Source organism: Oncorhynchus clarkii, chromosome 3 (genome assembly GCF_045791955.1).
Source record: "Oncorhynchus clarkii lewisi isolate Uvic-CL-2024 chromosome 3, UVic_Ocla_1.0, whole genome shotgun sequence".
NCBI classification, from domain to species: domain Eukaryota; kingdom Metazoa; phylum Chordata; class Actinopteri; order Salmoniformes; family Salmonidae; genus Oncorhynchus; species Oncorhynchus clarkii.
Genome location: NC_092149.1, coordinates 73,131,290 through 73,154,649, shown reverse-complemented (window position 1 = coordinate 73,154,649; position 23,360 = coordinate 73,131,290). Strand labels below are relative to the sequence as shown.

At 41.0% G+C, this 23,360-nt stretch overlaps 1 protein-coding gene across 2 annotated transcripts; it reads left to right on the top strand.

Annotated features, from left to right (window-relative positions):
• The first annotated feature begins 46 nt into the window (after positions 1-46).
• On the top strand, positions 47-14,976 carry LOC139403739 (nectin-3-like). 2 transcript variants are annotated; one of them, XM_071146979.1, is made up of 10 exons: positions 76-135; positions 434-515; positions 1,164-1,511; positions 6,618-6,923; positions 9,167-9,269; positions 9,471-9,625; positions 10,147-10,252; positions 10,380-10,410; positions 10,822-10,942; positions 11,715-14,976. In XM_071146979.1, exons 2-9 carry the CDS (start codon positions 461-463, stop codon positions 10,939-10,941), a joined length of 1,224 nt encoding a protein of 407 aa, XP_071003080.1. In that variant the 5' UTR covers positions 76-135; positions 434-460; the 3' UTR covers position 10,942; positions 11,715-14,976. The 2 variants fall into 2 exon arrangements, with proteins under 2 accessions (XP_071003079.1, XP_071003080.1); XM_071146978.1 differs by having other exon boundaries at positions 47-135; positions 10,822-14,976.
• Positions 14,977-23,360: the final 8,384 nt, after the last annotated feature.

Sequence of the window (23,360 nt, the reverse complement as noted above, 5' to 3'; positions counted from 1 at the left end):
CTGCGCAAAATGTGATGCAGCAGTGATGCAATGACGCAGTCGATTCGAAGCGAATAAGCGTTTTCCTACTGGAGCGTTTTCTGGCAGCACAAACGGTGTCGGCTGCTTCAGCAGAAGAACTTACATTCAACAAAGGTTTGTGGCCTATTACATTTACTGTTGCATCTGTTTACTTCCATTATTACTGACCAATGTAGGACTGTTTGTTGATTTTTGTAATAAAGTGTAGGATACTTTGCAAGACGTGAATAGTCTCCATCAAGGAGTAATGATTGCAGACCATTGCTCAAATAATTAGCATTGTATTCAACATACTTTAACATTCGATGTAGCTTAGCCTACATAACTGTCGTACATAAAATAATTAATTGGTCCTCATTACAAAACGCCAATCTCAAAATGTAATGTAATGCTATTATCACATTTTACGTAGTGACCCTAGCAATGAGAAGAGCAAAGCATGTTACGGAAGCTGTGCTGTGTGATTCTACTCATCGTCCAGAGGAATACAGAAAGTAGGTTGATGTCCGATTGATGTCATAAAATGCCATACTTTTGAGTGCATGTTTTTTTCTCTCTTTTAATGTTGACACAATGCAAGGACAATAACAACCACAAAGCCCCACCATTAAATTGCAGTCCTGGTACTTTTAGGGTACGATAAGGCACACACATTAGCTCAGTATGTTTACTATGTTTTTAAATCATTATGTTTACTGTTTTTACCTCATTATGTTTACGATGTTTTTAACCCAGTATGTTTTGAGACATGCTGAGCATGCACAAGTATCTAGGAATGTCTTGAATATCTTACTCTTGATTAAGTGTAAGAATAGAGTCAGGGCTTTTGGCTTATTATTCTAATAACATATTCACTAAGTAGTTTCAGCCTAGACTGAACCCAGATCAGTGCGTGCTTTAGCCATCTCCTCTGACTATGGCTGTCCAAATGGGGTTAGGGTCAAAGATTGAGTAATTGGCACATTTGTTGTTGCAATAGCCACATTTCAGCATCAATAGGATATCATAGTTCATAGCACAGCTAAATACTAATATTGGTCTTGTCTGTGTGTTTAGGTAACATCTCTGTTTATTAGAGTTCATAAACATCTATTCTACAGGTATCTTTTGGACTGTATTTTTGGCTTGTGTTTTCTCTTCAGGTACACATGTGATTGGAGGATGGAGGACTGTGGTACAGGGAGAGGATGTGGACTTATCCTGCAGACTGATAGAGACAACTGAGGACCTCGAACAGATAACATGGCAGAAAAGTACTTGGGAAGAAACACAGAACCATAATTTTATGCTGATTGATCCCAATGGGGTTACTAAATTTATTTCACAGAATGGATTGACAGGTAGAGTCCAGTTTATTGGGAACCCATCAGAAAACCTTGGATCTATTAGAATAACTGCTGTCAGACTGTTGGATGAAGGCATCTTCACATGTATCTTCAGTGTTTTCCCCAGTGGAGCATACACTACAGAGATACCTCTGACTGTTCTAGGTAAGTACTCTTCCTTCACTCTTTGCATCACTGTTTCTACTTTTGAAGTCTAGAAAGACTGCGTGTGATAACCAACACTCGACAGCTAAAAAGTTGGTTGGTATATTTTTTATTTTTTTTTACAAGATTTTATTTGATCTTTTATCAACAATACAAAACATACAAACATCTACAGCACACCCGCCAGACCCACTAGCCTCCACCCCTATTTTCAGCACACGTAACACCTTCTGCCACATGGCTTCAAACTGCACCATTTTGTTTTTTCGTCAACCAGGCTCTTTCAATTATTTTAAATTAATAAAGCATTTGAACTTTCCATTTCGTGAAAAACGGAGGATTGTCTTTTTTACAGCTTTTGTGTGTATGTTTTTTTTATTTTTAAGATTATTGATGAGAAGAGTATTGTCCTAACCCATCGGGTATCTCATTGCACCCTCATATGTCATGTCTTGAAATATACAGATGGACAAATTAATGGTATCTTTACATTGCAGTACCTCTGCATCTTTCCAACTCTGCCCATTACTTTTTAATTTTGTAACATTCCCAGAAAGCATGAATTATTGAGTCATTATTAATTTTACACTTCAGACATGACTGCCGTTGTGCGGTAGAATTTGTGAATTTTGTGACCTGTATTTAAATTCAAAAAATGTATTTATACTGGATTAAGCATAGATTTTTGTTAACTGTAATCTCGTTAGTTATGTTCCAACCTTCCCTCCATCTTGTGCCGATATCCGTTATTTTAAATCTTCCAAAAGTTTATATTGTCTGTTGAAAAGGCTCTCTGCAAGGTTTTGTAAAGCTTACCAATCATATGAACATCATTTTCTGACTCATAGGATTGATTCCCTCAAAATAGCTCTGATGTCCAATTGAAATGTTGTGAAATAGAACTTTTAAGTTGCATTTATTTTTAAATATCGACATTGGTCAACCCAAAATTGCTTTTTAATGCGGTCATGGAAATGAATGTATTTCCTATTACCAAGTCATTTATGGTTTCTATGCCTTTAGTTTTCCATGTGGGGCTATTTATCGATGAATTCTGAAAAGCTATCCAAGGATTGTTCCATAAGATTGTGTTTCTGAAAAGGTATCTGTCACGTTCTGACCCTAGTTCTTGATGAAGAGGAGGAGGAAAACCCTTACAGTATCCAGCATTGTTCCATAAGTTTGTTTTTAGGAAGTGATATTGGTTCTTGTAAAATGTTTCATTTTTTTCATATTCTTAACTATGAAGTTGTTAATGTTCTTAGCTTTAGCCTTTGCAAATAGACCCATGAAACGATTCTGTTGATGAACATGTGCATCTTCAATATGTAGTCAACCCATTGTTCCTCTTTAGTGCATTTATATGTCGCAAGTAAAAGCCTTGTCTAGCGTGCTGATACAATTCCAAGTCTGGAAGGTTAAAGCAACCCTCAGACTTAGGAAGATGTAAAACTTTCCTTTCTATTCTTCAATGTTATTTGCCCATACAGTGCCTTGCGAAAGTATTCGGCCCCCTTGAACTTTGCGACCTTTTGCCACATTTCAGGCTTCAAACATAAAGATATAAAACTGTATTTTTTGTGAAGAATCAACAACAAGTGGGACACAATCATGAAGTGGAACGACATTTATTGGATATTTCAAACTTTTTTAACAAATCAAACACTGAAAAATTGGGCGTGCAAAATTATTCAGCCCCCTTAAGTTAATACTTTGTAGCGCCACCTTTTGCTGCGATTACAGCTGTAAGTCGCTTGGGGTATGTCTCTATCAGTTTTTCACATCGAGAGACTGACATTTTTTCCCATTCCTCATTGCAAAACAGCTCGAGCTCAGTGAGGTTGGATGGAGAGCATTTGTGAACAGCAGTTTTCAGTTCTTTCCACAGATTCTCGATTGGATTCAGGTCTGGACTTTGACTTGGCCATTCTAACACCTGGATATGTTTATTTTTGAACCATTCCATTGTAGATTTTGCTTTATGTTTTGGATCATTGTCTTGTTGGAAGACAAATCTCCGTCCCAGTCTCAGGTCTTTTGCAGACTCCATCAGGTTTTCTTCCAGAATGGTCCTGTATTTGGCTCCATCCATCTTCCCATCAATTTTAACCATCTTCCCTGTCCCTGCTGAAGAAAAGCAGGCCCAAACCATGATGCTGCCACCACCATGTTTGACAGTGGGGATGGTGTGTTCAGCTGTGTTGCTTTTACGCCAAACATAACGTTTTGCATTGTTGCCAAAAAGTTCAATTTTGGTTTCATCTGACCAGAGCACCTTCTTCCACATGTTTGGTGTGTCTCCCAGGTGGCTTGTGGCAAACTTTAAACTACACTTTTATGGATATCTTTAAGAAATGGCTTTCTTCATGCCACTCTTCCATAAAGGCCAGATTTGTGCAATATACGACTGATTGTTGTCCTATGGACAGAGTCTCCCACCTCAGCTGTAGATCTCTGCAGTTCATCCAGAGTGATCATGGACCTCTTGGCTGCATCTCTGATCAGTCTTCTCCTTGTATGAGCTGAAAGTTTAGAGGGACGGCCAGGTCTTGGTAGATTTGCAGTGGTCTGAAACTCCTTCCATTTCAATATTATCGCTTGCACAGTGCTCCTTGGGATGTTTAAAGCTTGGGAAATCTTTTTGTATCCAAATCCGGCTTTAAACTTCTTCACAACAGTATCTCGGACCTGCCTGGTGTGTTCCTTGTTCTTCATGATGCTCTCTGCGCTTTTAACGGTCCTCTGAGACTATCACAGTGCAGGTGCATTTATACGGAGACTTGATTACACACAGGTGGATTGTATTTATCATCATTAGTCATTTAGGTCAACATTGGATCATTCAGAGATCCTCACTGAACTTCTGGAGAGAGTTTGCTGCCCTGAAAGTAAAGGGGCTGAATAATTTTGCACGCCCAATTTTTCAGTTTTTGATTTGTTAAAAAAGTTTGAAATATCCAATAAATGTCGTTCCACTTCATGATTGTGTCCCACTTGTTGTTGATTCTTCACAAAAAAATACAGTTTTATATCTTTATGTTTGAAGCCTGAAATGTGGCAAAAGGTCGCAAAGTTCAAGGGGGCCGAATACTTTCGCAAGGCACTGTATAAAGTCTGGTATTACCAAGTATACTTTTTACATAAATAAATACAAAAATGGCAGCCATTTCATTCTAAAGAGGTAGGTTCATTATTCAAGTGAAACAAGAGTCAGAGACCTCATCTACAGGTTTTACCTTGCCATGGAAAATCCATCTTCCCTACACTTAGAAATAATAGTTCCAAAGGGGTTCTTTCCAGAGGGATATGGTTCTACATTTAACCTTATCTTAACAGTTTTTGGAAGAAAGGGTTCTTTAATGATTCCTTGGGAGTCAATAAGGACTCTTTGGAAGGCAAGAAAGGACATGGAACCCTACTGAATTTTTATAAGACTTTCATTGTATTATTATTATTATAATTTTTTAAAAACTTTAACATGGAGTTCCAGTAATCTGATGAATTTCAAAACATGTTTTAAACTGTACGTACAGTATATGGCAATATTTGTACATACAATCTGTGCCTTTACTACTATAGCCCATAGAAACACATTCACTAATGGTAAAAAATACATAGTCAAAGAATATCTGGAAGATTTAAGAAAGCTCAGGAAATATATTTATATTTGTTAACACTTTCTGAAGGCACTGTATATATATATATATATATTATTTCTGGTGTAGAGTAAAACACTCAACCACGCCCATCATTATCATATTTCTCAGCGTGCTCTATTGGAGGTGGATTTTTTTATTGTTTATTTCAATATCTGTGTTTTTGCAAGTCCAGTGATTAGTATATTAATATTATGCTACACTAAGATAAATAACATGTATTTTTCAAAACGAATCCAATCTGTTACAAGTTGGATTTATTGCACCCATTACTGAGAAAGTTATTCCAGTTCAGATGATTTAGGTAGTCTTATTTATCAGTCTACCCTGGCAGTCATTCTGAATGCAAGTTGCGGGTGATTAAAAGTTGCAATTGTTTTACATCCTCAGTGGCTGGACTCCAATAGCAATTACACATTACTTTCCAAGCCAGCATAATGTGACTTGCAGGCCTGATGTGGCCTGTAAAGCATGAGTTTCCTTTTTAGGGTTTAACTAGGCACTCAAAGAAAGGCTTTATGATATATACTGTATGTAAGGCATTGGCATAAAGAGTTTAATTTTAAAGGCTAATAAGGTTGGTGGAACCGTTCATAGAGGGTTCTAGAAGGATTCCTTCAAAGATATAAGGTTTCTTGGGCGGCAGGTAGCCTAGCGGTTAGAGCATTGGGCCTGTAACCGAAAAGGTAGCTGGTTTGAATACCTGAGCCAACAAGGTGAAAAATCTGTTGATGTGTGCTTGAGCAAGACACTTAACCCTAATTTCCAGTGGTGCTGTACTACTATGGCTGACCCTATAAAAAACACATTTCACTGCACATCTGGTGTATGTGACAGTACATGGAAGCAGCCTTCTATGGAAGCAGTCTACATAGAGGGTTGTAACCCTCTTCCAAGGGTTCTACCTAGCACCAAGAAGGGTTCCCATATGGGGACAAACCAAAAAACACTATATTGTTGTATTTAGTGCCTTTTTCCTAAGAGTGTATCCTCTTACTCAAGCTGTAACCAGGAGAGCACAGGCATTAATAGTTTACCTAATGGTGGAACAGATGTTGGAATATATACACCACTATATACAGCATCCCTTAACGGCATAATCACTGGGCAGTGATTGCTTTTCAGTGGAACTGCTGAAAATGAGTAACAGCTTTAGTGATGTGTGAAACTTAATACCTCATCAGGGTGAGCTAAAAACCTATTAACTGGATTTGACCAAACCTACAATACAGTAAATGTATAGCTACTAATGATGTATATTGCATTTGGCCAGATAGAGAACATGAAAGGGTTTATTTAAAGTGTGTTGGTCATGTGACATGAGCATTTGAACAAGTTTCACATGACGGGCTGTGCGTGTGTGTTTGGTAGTTTTATCATGTATAATTCCACATTTATAATTGACTTGTTCATGTTTTCTGTTCTCTGTTGGTTTGTGTTCTGGTCATAGTTCCTCCAGTAGTGAGTGTGACAGCTGATGTTGCTCCTGTCATTGGGGAGAATGAGGTTGTCTTGTCAACCTGTGTTGCTGCTGGTGCCAAGCCACAGGCAGAAGTGACATGGAAGACAGGTGAATTTGGCAGTTTGTTGAGGACGGTGACCAACTCCACCCAGCACACCAATGGCACCACCACAGTACTCAGCCACCTGCTCGGGGTACCAACCAAGGCAGCCAATCAGCAGCAGGTCCAGTGTGTGGTCAACCAGTCTGCCCTGGCAACAGAGAAGACCTACAACTACAGCATAAACATCCACTGTAAATATATTCTACTACCACTGTCCTAGACCATAGACATCCACTGTCAGTATATTCTACTACCACTGTCCTAGACCATAGACATCCACTGTGAGTATATTTTACTACCACTGGCCTAGACCATAGACATCCACTGTGAGTATATTTTACTACCACTGGCCTAGACCATAGACATCCACTGTAAATATATTCTACTACCACTGTCCTACACTATAGACATCCACTGTAAATATATTCTACTACCACTGTCCTACACTATAGACATCCACTGTAAATATATTCTACTACCACTGGCCTACACTATAGACATCCACTGTAAATATATTCTACTACCACTGGCCTAGACTATAGACATCCACTGTAAATATATTCTACTACCACTGGCCTAGACTATAGACATCCACTGTAAATATATTCTACTACCACTGGCCTAGACTATAGACATCCACTGTAAATATATTCTACTACCACTGGCCTAGACTATAGACATCCACTGTAAATATATTCTACTACCACTGTCCTACACTATAGACATCCACTGTAAATATATTATACTACCACTGTCCTACACTATAGACATCCACTGTAAATATATTCTACTACCACTGGCCTAGACTATAGACATCCACTGTAAATATATTCTACTACCACTGGCCTAGACTATAGACATCCACTGTAAATATATTCTACTACCACTGTCCTACACTATAGACATCCACTGTAAATATATTCTACTACCACTGTCCTACACTATAAACATCCACTGTGAGTATATTCTACTACCACTGGCCTAGACTATAGACATCCACTGTAAATATATTCTACTACCACTGTCCTACACTATAGACATCCACTGTAAATATATTCTACTACCACTGTCCTACACTATAAACATCCACTGTGAGTATATTCTACTACCACTGGCCTAGACTATAGACATCCACTGTAAATATATTCTACTACCACTGTCCTACACTATAGACATCCACTGTAAATATATTCTACTACCACTGTCCTACACTATAAACATCCACTGTGAGTATATTCTACTACCACTGTCCTAGACTATAGACATCCACTGTAAATATATTCTACTACCACTGTCCTACACTATAGACATCCACTGTAAATATATTCTACTACCACTGTCCTACACTATAGACATCCACTGTAAATATATTCTACTACCACTGTCCTACACTATAGACATCCACTGTAAATATATTATACTACCACTGTCCTACACTATAGACATCCACTGTAAATATATTCTACTACCACTGTCCTACACTATAGACATCCACTGTAAATATATTCTACTACCACTGTCCTACACTATAGACATCCACTGTAAATATATTCTACTACCACTGTCCTAGACTATAGACATCCACTGTAAATATATTCTACTACCACTGTCCTAGACTATAGACATTCACTGTAAGTATATTCTACTACCACTGGCCTACACTATAGACATCCACTGTAAATATATTCTACTACCACTGTCCTAGACTATAGACATCCACTGTAAATATATTCTACTACCACTGTCCTAGACTATAGACATCCACTGTAAATATATTCTACTACCACTGTCCTAGACTATAGACATTCACTGTAAGTATATTCTACTACCACTGTCCTACACTATAGACATCCACTGTAAATATATTCTACTACCACTGTCCTACACTATAGACATCCATTGTAAGTATATTCTACTACCACTGTCCTAGACTATAGACATTCACTGTAAGTATATTCTACTACCACTGGCCTAGACTATAGACATTCACTGTAAATATATTCTACTACCACTGTCCTAGACTATAGACATCCACTGTAAGTATATTCTACTACCACTGGCCTAGACTATAGACATTCACTGTAAATATATTCTACTACCACTGTCCTACACTATAGACATCCACTGTAAATATATTCTACTACCACTGTCCTACACTACCACTATCCTACACTGAGGCACACAAATGGTATTGACCTTAACCCGCTTTCATTGTACTGCTCTACTGTAAGTAATCTATCAAACTGAAATGAAGGAAGACCAGGTTCACAAACAAAATTCTTAGTGTTGCCTCATCTGTGGATTAAAGTTTCACCCCTGCCCACTGCTCCTCAGAGCCTGTAGTGCCATTGTTATGGGTCTGTCTTGGTATGAGTGTGTAGGTCTATTTACATTCTATATCTGCAGTATCTGTAACCATTTCTCTCTCTCTCAGATCCACCTCAGTCAGTGAACATTACCCTTAGTGAGGCCTCTAAAGCCATAGTCTTCCTATGTGTAGCAGACAGCAACCCACACCCCAACTACACCTGGAGCAGGTACTGACTCCTATGTAAACTAGTTCAAACCAGTTTAAATGTAATTGTTAGGTACACTTGTTTAAACATATGAAACAGATTATCTTGCAGCTTCAGTATGTTCATATATTATGCTGGTAGTCAAATTATGCCTTTGCCTATCTCACACACACTCACACAAAGCCCTTCTCCTCCTCTCTCTCTCTCTCTCTCTCTCTCCAGAGTGGTCCAGCCATGGCCTGGGTCTTCAGTGAGAGCTGAGGGAGACAAACTGCACCTCCTCAGTCTCAGCTCTGAGCTGAATGGTCTCTATGTCTGTCTGGCCTCCAACCCCTACGGACGAGCCACTGGCTCCCTCTATGTACACACATCCTCTGGTGAGAAGCACCTGAGAGAGTGAGACACACACACACACTATTCATGCTGGTTGCTTAACTAGTTGCTTATGCTGTTTTATAAGATGCTTATAATTGTTATATGATTGATTGATTGATATATTGAATACTTTATTGTCCCATAGGGAATTTTGCCTGGCAACAATATTGGCATTCCTGGCATACATATAAAACACATATATGAGGTTGAGAAATGTGTTGTAGCATGGATAACAAAGTTGAGCCAGATGTTCACTTATCTTTCACTTCATGTGTTAATATCATATGTATGGCCTTATTCCCCTTTCTACAGAAAGGTACTGTATAACCATTACTAAGATGGTCATAATACACACTTATTTCTTACTGTATATGTACATGTCTTATAACCTGGTATTATCTCTTTGTTTTCTGCAGGAAAGTTTTTGCATTGGAGCCATGATGGTTGCTTGGGCAACATGATTACATGTCATTGTAAATGAAGACTGTTTCTTATATTAACTGTATCTCCTCTCTCCTCACAGAGACCTCTGCTGCCTGTTGGGTTCTACTCATTCTAGTCATTCTCTGTCTGATTGTTGCTGCGGCTGCACTCATATGGTACCGGTGCAAATACGGACAGTTTCCTTGGTAATATCAACTATTGTAATATTATGAACTGATTTTGCATTGTGAAAAGAATGCATTTGCATTAGATGATCATATATTGATTTTGCTCAAGTTAATATATTTTCTTTTCCTGGATTATATTTTCCAGGAGTTCATTCGTGGCCAAGGCACCAGAACAGGTATGCTGTGAGTAGTGAGTAGTTACAGATGTAGGATCTTAATTTGAGTCAGTTTGCTACAGCAGGAAAATAATCGTTCAGTAACAGGAAATGTGAATTATTATGAAAACTATAATTCATAGACATTTTTGTAAGGGTTGATACATTTTTCATGAGGAAAATCTAATCTGGAATTTCAAAGTGGAAACTGCAAACTTTTGAAGATTTTTTAAACCTCAAATACACTACAAGTGTTAAATGTCCTACATTGCAGGGAAGTTCTCCAGTTCCCTCAACTGGGTGATCAAATTAAGTTGCTACATATGTATTTCACTGTCCTCCATTGTTTTGTGACTAAACTTACGAATTAGGTTTCTCATTAGCCACTGGTTTCTATGTAATGATACTGTAATAATGTCTGTTTGATTCCAGACTGTATCAGTATCTTCCAAGACGAGGAGACATGACAAGGTTGAGGAAGGTGAAGATGTCTCATTGACTGCAACTGTCCAAACCAGGAAGGAGCCTGAGGAAGAGGAAGAAGTATCATGATGTATGGAACAATATACCTTATTTGTTTTTTGGAAACATTTTATTTTTAATTTGTATTATTCCAAATGTTTTTCATGTTTGATAGATTGTCTGTTCATTATTTATATTTATTGTGTTAGCTCGAAGAAATCGCCGGACAGGTTTTAAGTGAATTCCAGAAATCTCATTCTCCAATGTTCTAACCATCTGCAAAGAATAGGCCCATTATCCCGAGTGGCGCAGTGGTCTAAGGCACTAGAGATCCTGGTTCGAGTACAGGCTCTGTCACGACCGGGAGACCCATTGGGTGGCGCACAATTGGCCGGGTTAGGGGAGGGTTTGGCTGGCAGGGATGTCCTTCTCCCATCGTGCTTCAATGACTCCTGTGGCGGGCTGGGAGCATGCACGCTGACACGGTCGCCAGGTGTACAGTGTTTCCTCTGACACATTGGTGTGGCTGGCTTCCGGGTAAAGCAGGCATTGTGTCAAGAAGCAGTGTGGCTTGGTTTTGTCGTGCTTCAGAGGATGCATGGCTCTTGGCCTTTGCCTCTCCCGAGTCCGTACGGGAGTTGCAGCGATGAGACAAGACTGTAACTACCAATTGGATACCACGGAATTGTGGAGAAAAAGGGGTCAAAAGTTTTTTTTAATTATACAAAAATAAAGCACATTCTCACAATAAGCATATTAAACACAATAAGCACATTCTCCAACCATTTAATGAACAATATCTTCTAGAACATTGGAAACCTCGACTCCATCACCTCTTCACCCAGTGCTGGTCCTCGTTTCAGATTTTTGATCCCCTCTCGTGGACTCCGCCTTGCCGTGGTTGAGGGGCTTTGCTGCTTCAGCGGGAACAACAACTCTCCTGTACAGTATGAATGTACAGTATGTATGTACAGTGCTTTCAGAAAGTATTCATACCCCTGGACTTATTCCATATTTTGATGTGTTGCAGCCTGAATTTCAAATGGATAAAAAATATTTTTCCACACTCATCTACACATAATAACCCATAATGACAAAGTGAAAACATATTTTTTGAAATGTTTGCACATTTATTGAAAATGAAATACCTAAATATCTAATTTACATAAGTAATCACACACATAAGTCAATACATGCTAGAATCACCTTTAGCAGTAAGTCTTTCTGGGTAAGTCTCTAAAAGCTTTGCACACCTGGATTGTACAATATTTGGACATTATTACAATTTTTTAAGCTCTGTCAAGTTGGTTGTTGATCATTGATAGACAGCCATTTTCAAGTCTTACCATAGATTTTCAAGCCAATTTAAGTAAAAAGTAGGCCACTCCTGAACATGTAGTGTCGTCTTGGTACGTAACTCCAATGTATATTTGGTCTTGTGTTTTAGGTTATTGTTCTGCTGTAATGGGAATTTGTCTCCCAGTATCTGGAAATCAGACTGAACCAGGTTTTTCTCTAGGACACTGCCTGTGCATAGCTCTATTCCATGTATTTTTATACAAAAAAAACTCCTTGCCGATGACAAGCATACCCATAACATGATGAAGCCACCACCATGCTTGAAAATACAGTATGAAGAGTGGTTCTTTTCACTTTAGGATGCACGTTTTGGAATATTTTTTTCTGTAGAAAGTTTCCTCCTTTTCACTCTGTCATTTAGGTTAGAATTGTGGAGTAACTGCAATGTTGTTGATCCATCCTCAGTTTTCTCTTATCACACCACTAAACTCTGTAACTGTTTCAAAAACACAATTGGTCTAATGATGAAATCCCTGAGCGGTTTCCTTCCTCGACTACGGCAACTGAGTTAGGAAGGACGCCTGTATCTTTGTAGTGACTGTGTACACCATCCAAAGTGTAATGAATAACTTCACCATGCTCAAAGGGATATTCAATGTGTCTGCTTTTTTTACCCGTCCACCAATAGGTGCCCTTCTTTGCAAGGCATTGGAAAACCTCCTTGGTCTTTGTGGTTCAATCTGTGTTTGAAATGCACTGCTAGACTGAGGGACCTTATAGTAACTGTATTTGTGGAGTACAGAGATGAGGTAGTCATTTGATTTTATTTATTTTATTAGGATCTCTTTTAGTCCCCATTTGGACTAATCTTCCAAGTCCTTAACATTAAAATACAATTTATAATACAAACACACGTTCACATATAACACACTATTACAAACATACATAATACACTAGCATAATGACCCAATAAATACTCAATCTAAAAAAATATTGATTCTTCATCTACTTATAGTCCCACAACATTTCTATATACTATATTTAAATTGTTTTTAAATAATGTTTAAACTTATATATTGAAAGGTTTCTAGTTTGCTCAGTTAATTTATTCCATTTCTTTATTGCTCTAAATCGAAATGTTCTTTTGCCCATTTCTTTTTTCTGTCTGGATAACGCATAGACGGTGGACAATCTATTCCTAGTATTTACGGAATGTCGGTCTCTTACCAACTGAATACCATTGTGAATAGAACTTGGCCGTTTTAAATGATGTATATTATCAAATAAGATAAGCATGTTTTTTTCAATTATCTTGTCGATTGATGACCAACCAAGAACACTGCGCATGACTGCAACAGAAGAACCATATATCTGCCTTAAAACAATCCTTGCTGCTTTATTCTGTGCATTCTGCAGCCTCCTAACTTCACTAGATGATGCATTTCCCCAGACCACCGAACAATAGTTCACTTGACTCTCAACCAATCAATGCCTGTGTTATTTGCTGAAGGATTTCCCCTGGTAAATATTTAGCTATCCTTCTGATTATGCATGCTGTTTTAATATTTTTTTTTACATGGATTAGTTATTTGAGACAACCATGATAAGCAGTTGTCTAGCTGCACTCCCAGTAGTTTGGTTTCTGCCACTTCTTCCATTTGTACTCCTCCCATACTTAATTGTATCCCATGCTGTTTTGGCCTTTTCCTAGTTGAACAGACCAACATAACTTTGGTTTTCTTGGTGTTTAAAGCAAGTTTGTTGGCAAACCCATTTCCAGATAATCTCCAAATCTCCTTGCAAAGCTTGCTGTACCTGTTGAACCGATTGTCTTGCTGCATAAATTGTAGTATCATCTGCAAATATAGTAGCTTGAGTTTCAACCAAGGCATAGGGAGGTCGTTGGTGTATATTAAGTAGAGTGGCCCAAGGCAGCTGCCCTGCGGTATTCCACAGTTTAACACATTAGGGGAAGAAAATGAACCATTGATATAGGTGGACTGTTTCCTGTCAGTTAGATATGACTGTACCCAATTCAATGCTACCTCCTTAAAACCATAATGCATTAATTTTGTCAAAATAATTTCATGATCCACTAAATCAAATGCTGCACTGAAATCTAAAAATATCATCAATCATTTGAAACACTATTATTGGACACAGAGTGAGTCCATGTAACTTATGTGACTTGTTAAGTAACTTTTCTTCTCCTGAACTTATTTAGGCTTGCCAAAACAAAGGAGTTGAATAATTATTGACTCAAGAGATTTCAGCTTTTCATGTATTTTTAAAAATCATATATCCACTTTGACATTATGGGGTATTATGTGTATTCTAGTGACACAACATCTAAATGTAATACATATTACATTCAGACTGTAACACAACTAAATGTAGAAAATGTCAAGGGGTGTGAATACTTTCTGAATGAACTGTACTGTAAGTGTTGAAGCCAACTAAAGGGAGCCCTGGTATAAGCTAAATGGCATATGTATAAAATGGAGAACCTTGTCAGTTACAGCTAATATAAACACAGCTTTGGCTAATGGTACTTCTTGCGGCGGCTCCAAAATTAATTCCTTTATATTATTCTTTTTTCTATGTTATATTTCTATGTGTTTGGCCTAGTATGGTTCTCAATCAGAGGCAGGTGTCGATCGTTGTCTCTGATTGAGAATCATACTTAGGTAGCCTGTTTTCCCCATTTTGGTTGTGGGTGTTTAATTTCTGTTCAGTGTCTGTTCACCTGGCAGAACTGTTTCATTTTCTTTTTGTTGTTATTTTGTGTAGTGTTCAGTTTTTCAATTAAAATATGACGAACACTTACCACGCTGCATTTTGGTCCTCCTCTCCTTCCACCAACGAGAATCGTTACATCAAGGCCTTGCTTTGGTTAGTGCACTGTAATGTCCTTGTTTTTCAGCCTTGGAAATAGGAACACACGAGGACAAGCTGTTGCTTGGAGTTGGCCTCTTATTAAGTTGAAACATGCTTAAAGAGGAACGTAGTCTGCACACCTTCCTTTTCTGAAAACAATAACGAGTGCCTTTTTTTAATCAACAATGAGAGACAGGAGTGTGGGTTTAGGGGTGGTGGGTGGTGTGTGTGTGTGTACAGTACTAGTCTGTACATGTCTTTGTTAATTGTTTGGTTGCTAATTAAACATACACTACCGTTCAAAAGTTTGGGGTCACTTAGAAATATCCTTGTCACATTTTTTTGTTCATTAAAATAACATGAAAGTGATCAGAAATACAGTGTAGACATTGTTAATGTTGTAAATGACTATTGCAGCTGGAAACGGCAGATTTTTTTTAATGGAATATCTACATAGGCATACAGAGGCCCATTATCAGCAACCATCACTCCTGTGTTCCATTGGCATGTTGTGTTAGCTAATCCAAGTTAATCATTTTAAAAGGCTAATTGATCATTAGAAACCCATTTTGAAATTATATTAGCACAGCTGAAAACTGTGGTGCTGATTAAAGAAACAATAAAAATTGCCTTCTTTAGACAAGTTCAGTATCTGGAGCATCAGCGTTTATAGGTTCGATTACAGGCTCAAAATGGCCAGAATCAAATAACTTTCTAAATCAAATCAAATGTATTTGTCACATACACATGGTTAGCAGATGTTAATGCGAGTGTAGTGAAATGCTTGTGCTTCTAGTTCCACAATGCAGTAATAACCAACGAGTAATCTAACTAACAATTCCAAAACTACTACCTTATACACACAAGTGTAAAGGGATAAAGAATATGTACATAAAGATATATGAATGAGTGATGGTACAGAGCGGCATAGGCAAGATGCAGTAGATGGTATCGAGTACAGTATATACATATGAGATGAGTATGTAAACAAAGTGGCATAGTTTAAAGTGGCTAGTGATTCATGTATTACATAAAGATGCAGTAGATGATATAGAGTACAGTATATACGTATACATATGAGAAATAATGTAGGGTATGTAAACATATTAAGTAGCATTGTTTAAAGTGGCTAGTGATATATTTTACATCAATTCCCATCAATTCCCATTATTAAAGTGGCTGGAGTTGAGTCAGTGTGTTGGCAGCAGCCACTCAATGTTAGTGGTGGCTGTTTAACAGTCTGATGGCCTTGAGATAGAAGCTGTTTTTCAGTCTCTCGGTCCCAGCTTTGATGCACCTGTACTGACCTCACCTTCTGGATGATAGCGGGGTGAACAGGCAGTGGCTCAGGTGGCTGTTGTCCTTGATGATCTTTATGGCCTTTCTGTGACATCGGGTGGTGTAGGTGTCCTGGAGGGCAGGTGATGCGTTGTGCAGACCTCACTACCTCTGGAGAGCCTTACGGTTGTGGGCGGAGCAGTTGCCGTACCAGGCGGTGATACAGCCCGACAGGATGCTTTCGATTGTGCATCTGTAGAAGTTTGTGAGTGCTTTTGGTGACAAGCCAAATTTCTTCAGCCTCCTGAGGTTGAAGAGGCACTGTTGCGCCTTCTTCACGATGCTCTCTGTGTGGGTGGACCAATTCAGTTTGTCTGTGATGTGTACGCCGAGGAACTTAACTTACTACCCTCTCCACTACTGTTCCATCGATGTGGATAGGGGGTGTTCCCTCTGCTGTTTCCTGAAGTCCACAATCATCTTCTTAGTTTTGTTGACGTTGAGTGTGAGGTTATTTTCCTGACACCACACTCCGAGGGCCCTCACCTCCTCCCTGTAGGCCGTCTCGTTGTTGTTGGGAATCAAGCCTACCACTGTTGTGTCGTCCGCAAACTTGATGATTGAGTTGGAGGCGTGCGTGGCCACGCAGTCGTGGGTGAACAGGGAGTACAGGAGAGGGCTCAGAACGCACCCTTGTGGGGCCCCAGTGTTGAGGATCAGCGGGGTGGAGATGTTGTTACCTACCCTCACCACCTGGGGGCGGCCCGTCAGGAGGTCCAGTACCCAGTTCCACAGGGCGGGGTTGAGACCCAGGGTCTCGAGCTTGATGACGAGTTTGGAGGGCACTATGGTGTTAAACGCTGAGCTGTAGTCGATGAACAGCATTCTCACATAGGTATTCCTCTTGTCCAGATGGGTTAGGGCAGTGTGCAGTGTGGTTGAGATTGCATCGTCTGTGGACCTATTTGGGCGGTAAGCAAATTGGAGTGGGTCTAGTGTGTCAGGTAGGGTGGAGGTGATATGGTCCTTGACTAGTCTCTCAAAGCACTTCATGATGACGGAAGTGAGTGCTACGGGGCGGTAGTCGTTTAGCTCAGTTACCTTAGCTTTCTTGGGAACAGGAACAATGTTGGCCCTCTTGAAGCATGTGGGAACAGCAGACTGGGATAAGGATTGATTGAATATGTCCTTAAACACACCAGCCAGCTGGTCTGCGCATGCTCTGAGGGCGTGGCTGGGGATGCCGTCTGGGCCTGCAGCCTTGCGAGGGTTAACACGTTTAAATGTTTTACTCACCTCGGCTGCAGTGAAGGAGAGTCCGCATGTTTTGGTTGCGGGCTGTGTCAGTGGCACTGTATTGTCCTCAAAGCGGGCAAAAAAGTTATTTAGTCTGCCTGGGAGCAAGACATCCTGGTCCGTGACTGGGCTGGTTTTCTTTTTGTAATCCGTGATTGACTGCAGACCCTGCCACATACCTCTTGTGTCTGAGCCATTGAATTGCGATTCTGCTTTGTCTCTATACTGACGCTTAGCTTGTTTGATTGCCTTGCGGAGGGAATAGCTATACTGTTTGTATTCGGTCATGTTTCCGGTCACCTTGCCCTGATTAAAAGCAGTGGTTCGCGCTTTCAGTGTCACGCGAATGCTGCCATCAATCCATGGTTTCAGGTTTGGGAATGTTTTAATCGTTGCTATGGGAACGACATCTTCAACGTTCTAATGAACTTGCTCACCGAATCAGCGTATTCGTCAATGTTGTTGTTTGGCGCAATACGAAACATATCCCAGTCCATATCCCAGTCTTGGAGCGTGGCATCAGATTGGTCGGACCAGCGTTGAACAGACCTCAGCGCGGGAGTTTCTTGTTTTAGCTTCTGTCTGTAGGCAGGGAGCAACAAAATGGAGTCGTGGTCAGATTTTCCGAAAGGAGGGCGGGGGAGGGCCTTATATGCATCGCGGAAGTTAGAATAGCAATGATCCAAGGTTTTACCAGCCCTGGTTGCGCAATCGATATGCTGATACAATTTAGGGAGTCTTGTTTTCATATTAGCTGTTTTGACCACACCACGTCTCGTTAACCATAAAGCATACGCCCCTCCCCTCTTCTTACCACATAGGTGTTAAGAACAGTCAACAATTTCTTTGGTATTGTTTTTTAAATTTGATTTAACCTTCATCATTCCCGTCATTTTCATTCCCTGCATGGAGGAATAGCTTGAGCCTGATGTGGTTTGCTGTCATCTGAAATGATAATTTGTGTGGTTATAACCTACTGTATATGGAAACTTTTTCTACAGATTAGTTTAGTCAATTGGTCCTTCAACTGATGTTGAAAGTATAAAAACATGTATTTATTTTTAATTTAGACGTTTGTTTCTGTCGGCGCGATGCGTGGAGAAACCAGCTGGCTGCACCAACTCCGATGGCGTCTCTCGAGTGAGCCATGTTTCCGTGAAGCAAAGAACGTTACAGTCTCTGATGTCCCTCTGGAATGCTACCCTTGCTCGGATTTCATCAACCTTGTTGTCAAGAGACTGGACATTGGCGAGAAGTATGCTAGGGAGTGGTGCGCGATGTGCCCGTCTCCGGAGTCTGACCAGAAGACCGCTTCGTTTCCCTCTTTTACGAAGTCGTTTTTTTGGGTCGCCGGCTGGGATCCATTCCGTTGTCCTGGGTGAAAGGCAGAACACAGGATCCGCTTCGCGAAAGTCATATTCTTGGTCGTACTGATGGTGACTTGACGCTGCTCTTATATACAGTAGTTCTTCTCGACTGTATGAAATGAAACCTAAGATGACCTGGGGTACCAATGTAAGAAATAACACGTAAAAAAACAAAAAACAGCATAGTTTCCTAGGAACGCGAAGCGAGGAGGCCATCTCTGTCGGATAGACCCAGTTTCTGCTGAAACTCATCAGTCACGGATCACGTACAACGCTGTGTAATACTCCCTTCACAGAACAGCTCAAACTCTCTCTAACTTGAATAGAAAGAGGAGTGGTAGGCCCCGGTACACAACTGAGCAAGAGGACAAGTACATTAGTGTCTAGTTTGAGAAACAGACGCCTCACAGGTCCTCAACTGGCAGCTTCATTAAATAGTACCCGCAAAACAGCAGTCTCCATGTCAACAGTGAAGAGGCGACTCCGTGATGCTGGCCTACGAGGCAGAGTTACTCTGTCCAGTGCCTGTGTTCTGCCCATCTTAATCTTTTATATTTATTGGCCAGTCTGAGACATGGCTTTTTTTTGCAACTCTGCCTCGCATGCCAGCATCCCGGAGTCGCCTCTTCACTGTTGACGTTGAGACTGGAGTTTTGCAGGTACTATTTAATGAAGCTGCCTGAACTGTCTGCATCTGGGTCTTTTCCTGAGCCGTAATAGTATGAACTGGCCATGATAGACCCAGCAAACTCTGACCAGCTCCGCAACACTGTCTGCTCCCAAGGAGCCACCATTGGGAGGCACGAGGAGTTGCTTTTTGGTGTCATGGAAGTTTTCCAGACTCTGGCAGAATGCCATGACTGTAGGTTGAATACTTTGCTGGAGCAATTCTGCGGGTTGTCGACTAGGCAGTCTACCATGACCACAGCTCCTCAGTAACCCGGCTGTCAGCAGCTCGTCTCTCCCTGCCACCCCGGCTTTCCGAGAACTCTGTTTACCTGACCCTGAATGCTTCGTGAGAGGGTCCGAAAACTGTTAGGCGTTTCTCTCATCTTCGAGCTGCAGCCCTCCTCCTTCCCCTCGGACCGCTCAAAGTTAGCGTACCTCATCACGCTGATTTCCGGGAGGGCTTTCGGCAGGGCTAGGACACTGTGGAAACAACAGTCTACCATGTGCTTCAGTTTGGAGGAGTTTGTGGCAGAGGTGAAGAATGTTTACAATGCTCCGTTGTCCGGTAGAGAGGTTGCCCGGAAGTTACTCCACTCCCGCAGTGTGGCAGACCTGGAACCCGGAATCCCTGTTTGACACGTTCCTGCACGGTTATCGGAGGAAGTTAAGGACGAGCTCATCACCTTGACCATCCTGATTGATGGGCGGATACGGGAACATAGGAAGGAGAGGAAGTCCAATTCCATACCCCCTTGCATGGCCAAGGATTCCACTTCGCCACCGAGGCATCCCAGAAGTCCCTGACGTCTACGTGTCCAAGAGAATCTGAGGCTACCCGAGTGTCTCCGAAGTCTGCCGATTCGCCTCTTCCCGAGCCGATGCAACTAGGCAGAGCTAGGTTGTCTCCTGATGAACGTTTACGCAGGCTTAACACAAAGAGTTGGCTGTATTGCAGGACTATTGGTGATTAAGTGTCTACCTGTCCACTAAAAGAGAATGCTCTGGTGGCCCATAGGGAGAACTTTCCGTCTCCCCTTACTCGCACCCCTCTCCATTCCATCCTGCTGTGGGGGAACCAGTCAAAATCTCTCCGGGTACTCATCGACTCTGGGGCCAATGAGAGTTTTATGGACACTACCCTTGTGTCAGAACTGGACATCCCCACTCAGCCCCTCTCCATTCCCATAGATGATAGAGTGCTGGAATGACGCTCTATTGGCAGAGTCACCCACAATAACACTCCCGTCAACCTGTGAGTGTCAGGGAACCACAGCGAGGCTATACCGTTCATGCTGATTAAGTCTCCTCAGGTTCCTGTGGTATTGGGATTCTGTTGGCTCCAGCTACACAATCCCCTCATCGACTGGACTGCTGGTGCTATCATTGACTGGAGCCCGTTCTGCCACACCCATTGCCTGAAGTCGTGCAGACTGCCCCGGGATGCCTTCCTGTGGGCTCGGAAGTATCCTTGGACTTCTCCTCCATTCCCGCGGAGTAGCAGAACCTCCGGGAGGTTTTCAGTAAGGCCAGGGCCACTTCGTTTCCAACGCATCGACCCTATGACTGCGGGATCAATCTTATCCCGGTTATCACACCACCCCGGGGACAACTGTACACGCTGTCGTGTCCGGAAACCAAGTCTATGGAGACTTTCATAGAGGACTGTCTGGCTGCAGGGTGTATCCGTCCTTCTTCCTCCACTGCCAGCGCAGTGTTCTTCTATGTAGAGGAGGGACAAAACCCTGCGCCGGTGCATCGACGACCGGGGCCTCAATGACATCATTGAGGCTTCCCGCTACCACTCATCGCCTCAGCCTTCGAGCCGCTCCAGGGGGCCACCATTTTCTCCAAGTTGTACCTGTGGAACGCCTACCATCTGGTGTGGATACGGGAAGGGGACGAGTAGAAGACAGCCTTCAACATGGCCAGCGGACACAAGGAATATCTGGTTATTGGTCTGACCATTTGGTCTGACCAACGCTTCAGCTGTGTTCCAGGCCCAGTTAACGATGTTCTCCGTGACATGTTGAACCTGTTCATGTTCGTCTACCTCAACGACATCCTCCTCTTCTCCCGCCTCATATCCTACAGGTCCTCCAGCGCCTCCTGGAGAACTAGCTTTTGGTGAAAAGTGAAAAAACTGTTTTAATGACTCCAACCTAAGTGTATGTAAACTTCCAACTTCAACTCTATCTGACACGAGTCCGGAGCGAGAGGTTTGGTGATGAAATTTCCTCTTCTCGGACAGAAATCAACATTTCCATCTACACCACCTGAGATCTCTCATCATTTAATTGGTCAGCGAATTCAGTGAGTTCTGCTGATTTGTCATCCAACTTGGTCATTGTGTTCATTAACTGATCGTCTTTGGTTTGCAGCATGTTGAGTAGATTGTTACTTTGAGTAACGTTCAACACAACTACATGCATGTTGTCACTTTGCACGCTCCTATTTGTAGATAACTTGTCAGATTTAGCTAGTTTAGTGTGGACTTCGTCGTTTTTAGTTTGGCTAAATCGAGTTGTTCCTGTAGAAGACGATTTTGTTGAAGAGTTTGTACTCGTTCATCGTCATAAGTTTTTGCAATTACTTTAAATTGTTCAGTTTTCGACCGCAATTCATTGGTTAACAGAATGTTTTCCTCATCTGCTTTTGTCAATAGTTTCCCGGTTCTCTCCAACTGTTCCTTCAGATCAACCATTTCTTACTAGTGCTTCAGCTGTGCACTGTGCTATTGGACTGATGCCAACGTCTGATGGCGATACATCAGGGTTAACCTTTCTAGCTAGCGGAACACCTCAACAACATTCCGCTGAAAAGGCGGAATTCAACAAAAAAAAATTGAAATATGTCACTTTCACACATTAACAAGTCCAATACAGCAAATGAAAGATAAACATCTCGTTAATCTACCCGCCATGTCCAATTTAAAAAATGCTTTACAGCTAAAGCACAACATATGATTATGTTAGATCACCGTCAAGTTGGAAAAAAACACCTCCTTTACCTACTAAAGAAAGCAATGGTGCATTTTCCCATCAGTTACGTTTGCATCAAATTGACTTGTTGCGGATAAAAGTCTGTGCGTAAATAAAAATAACTTGCAGTTAAAATCCCATTTACCAAGAAAAGAAAAGTGACATTTCCATCGCATCTTTTACTCAAGGCCTACAGATGGTTTTGTCACAAAAAAATGCTTTACTCGCATAAAAATGTTGATTGGAAACCTGGTTAATGTGGTTGAACGTATGCAAGCCTACAGGAGACTTTTGAAGTAGCCTAATCAGATTTAAACATTGTGACTGGTTGTTTTAATGCCACATATGAAAGGTAATATATTTGTTAAATGATAAATATGAAGACTATACTGAAGCGTTAGGTCCTAGGTGCATGAGGAATAGCCGCTTGGATTGGAGAGGAGGTAGAACGCGTGTTAAACTCCTGAATAACTGGGAAAGCCGGGAGCATATTTGGCCACATTATAGGGAGACTTGGGAGAATGATGATCTACATAAAACAGCACATTCTGTATTAGATTTGAAATAAAGCCAGACCGCACTGCTACTGTGCCCTTTTAGACCCAGAACTGATCCTAATGGAATGAAACCTTCAAGTCACAGGGCTTTTGCGCTATTATTCAAATAACATTTTCACTGCAGCTCGGAGTAGAATTTTGAACTCACTTGAAAACAATAATGCAATTATTCATTTCATTGTGGTGTT

What these genes read in the sequence shown, in the direction of transcription:
- LOC139403739 (XM_071146978.1), top strand. Translation starts at nt 461, where the DNA reads ATGTTACGGAAGCTGTGCTGTGTGATTCTACTCATCGTCCAGAGGAAT. An exon ending in CTATGTACACACATCCTCTG is followed by an intron (nt 9,626 to 10,146) that starts GTGAGAAGCACC and finishes CTCTCCTCACAG; the next exon opens with AGACCTCTGCTGCCTGTTGG. An exon ending in AAATACGGACAGTTTCCTTG is followed by an intron (nt 10,253 to 10,379) that starts GTAATATCAACT and finishes TATATTTTCCAG; the next exon opens with GAGTTCATTCGTGGCCAAGG.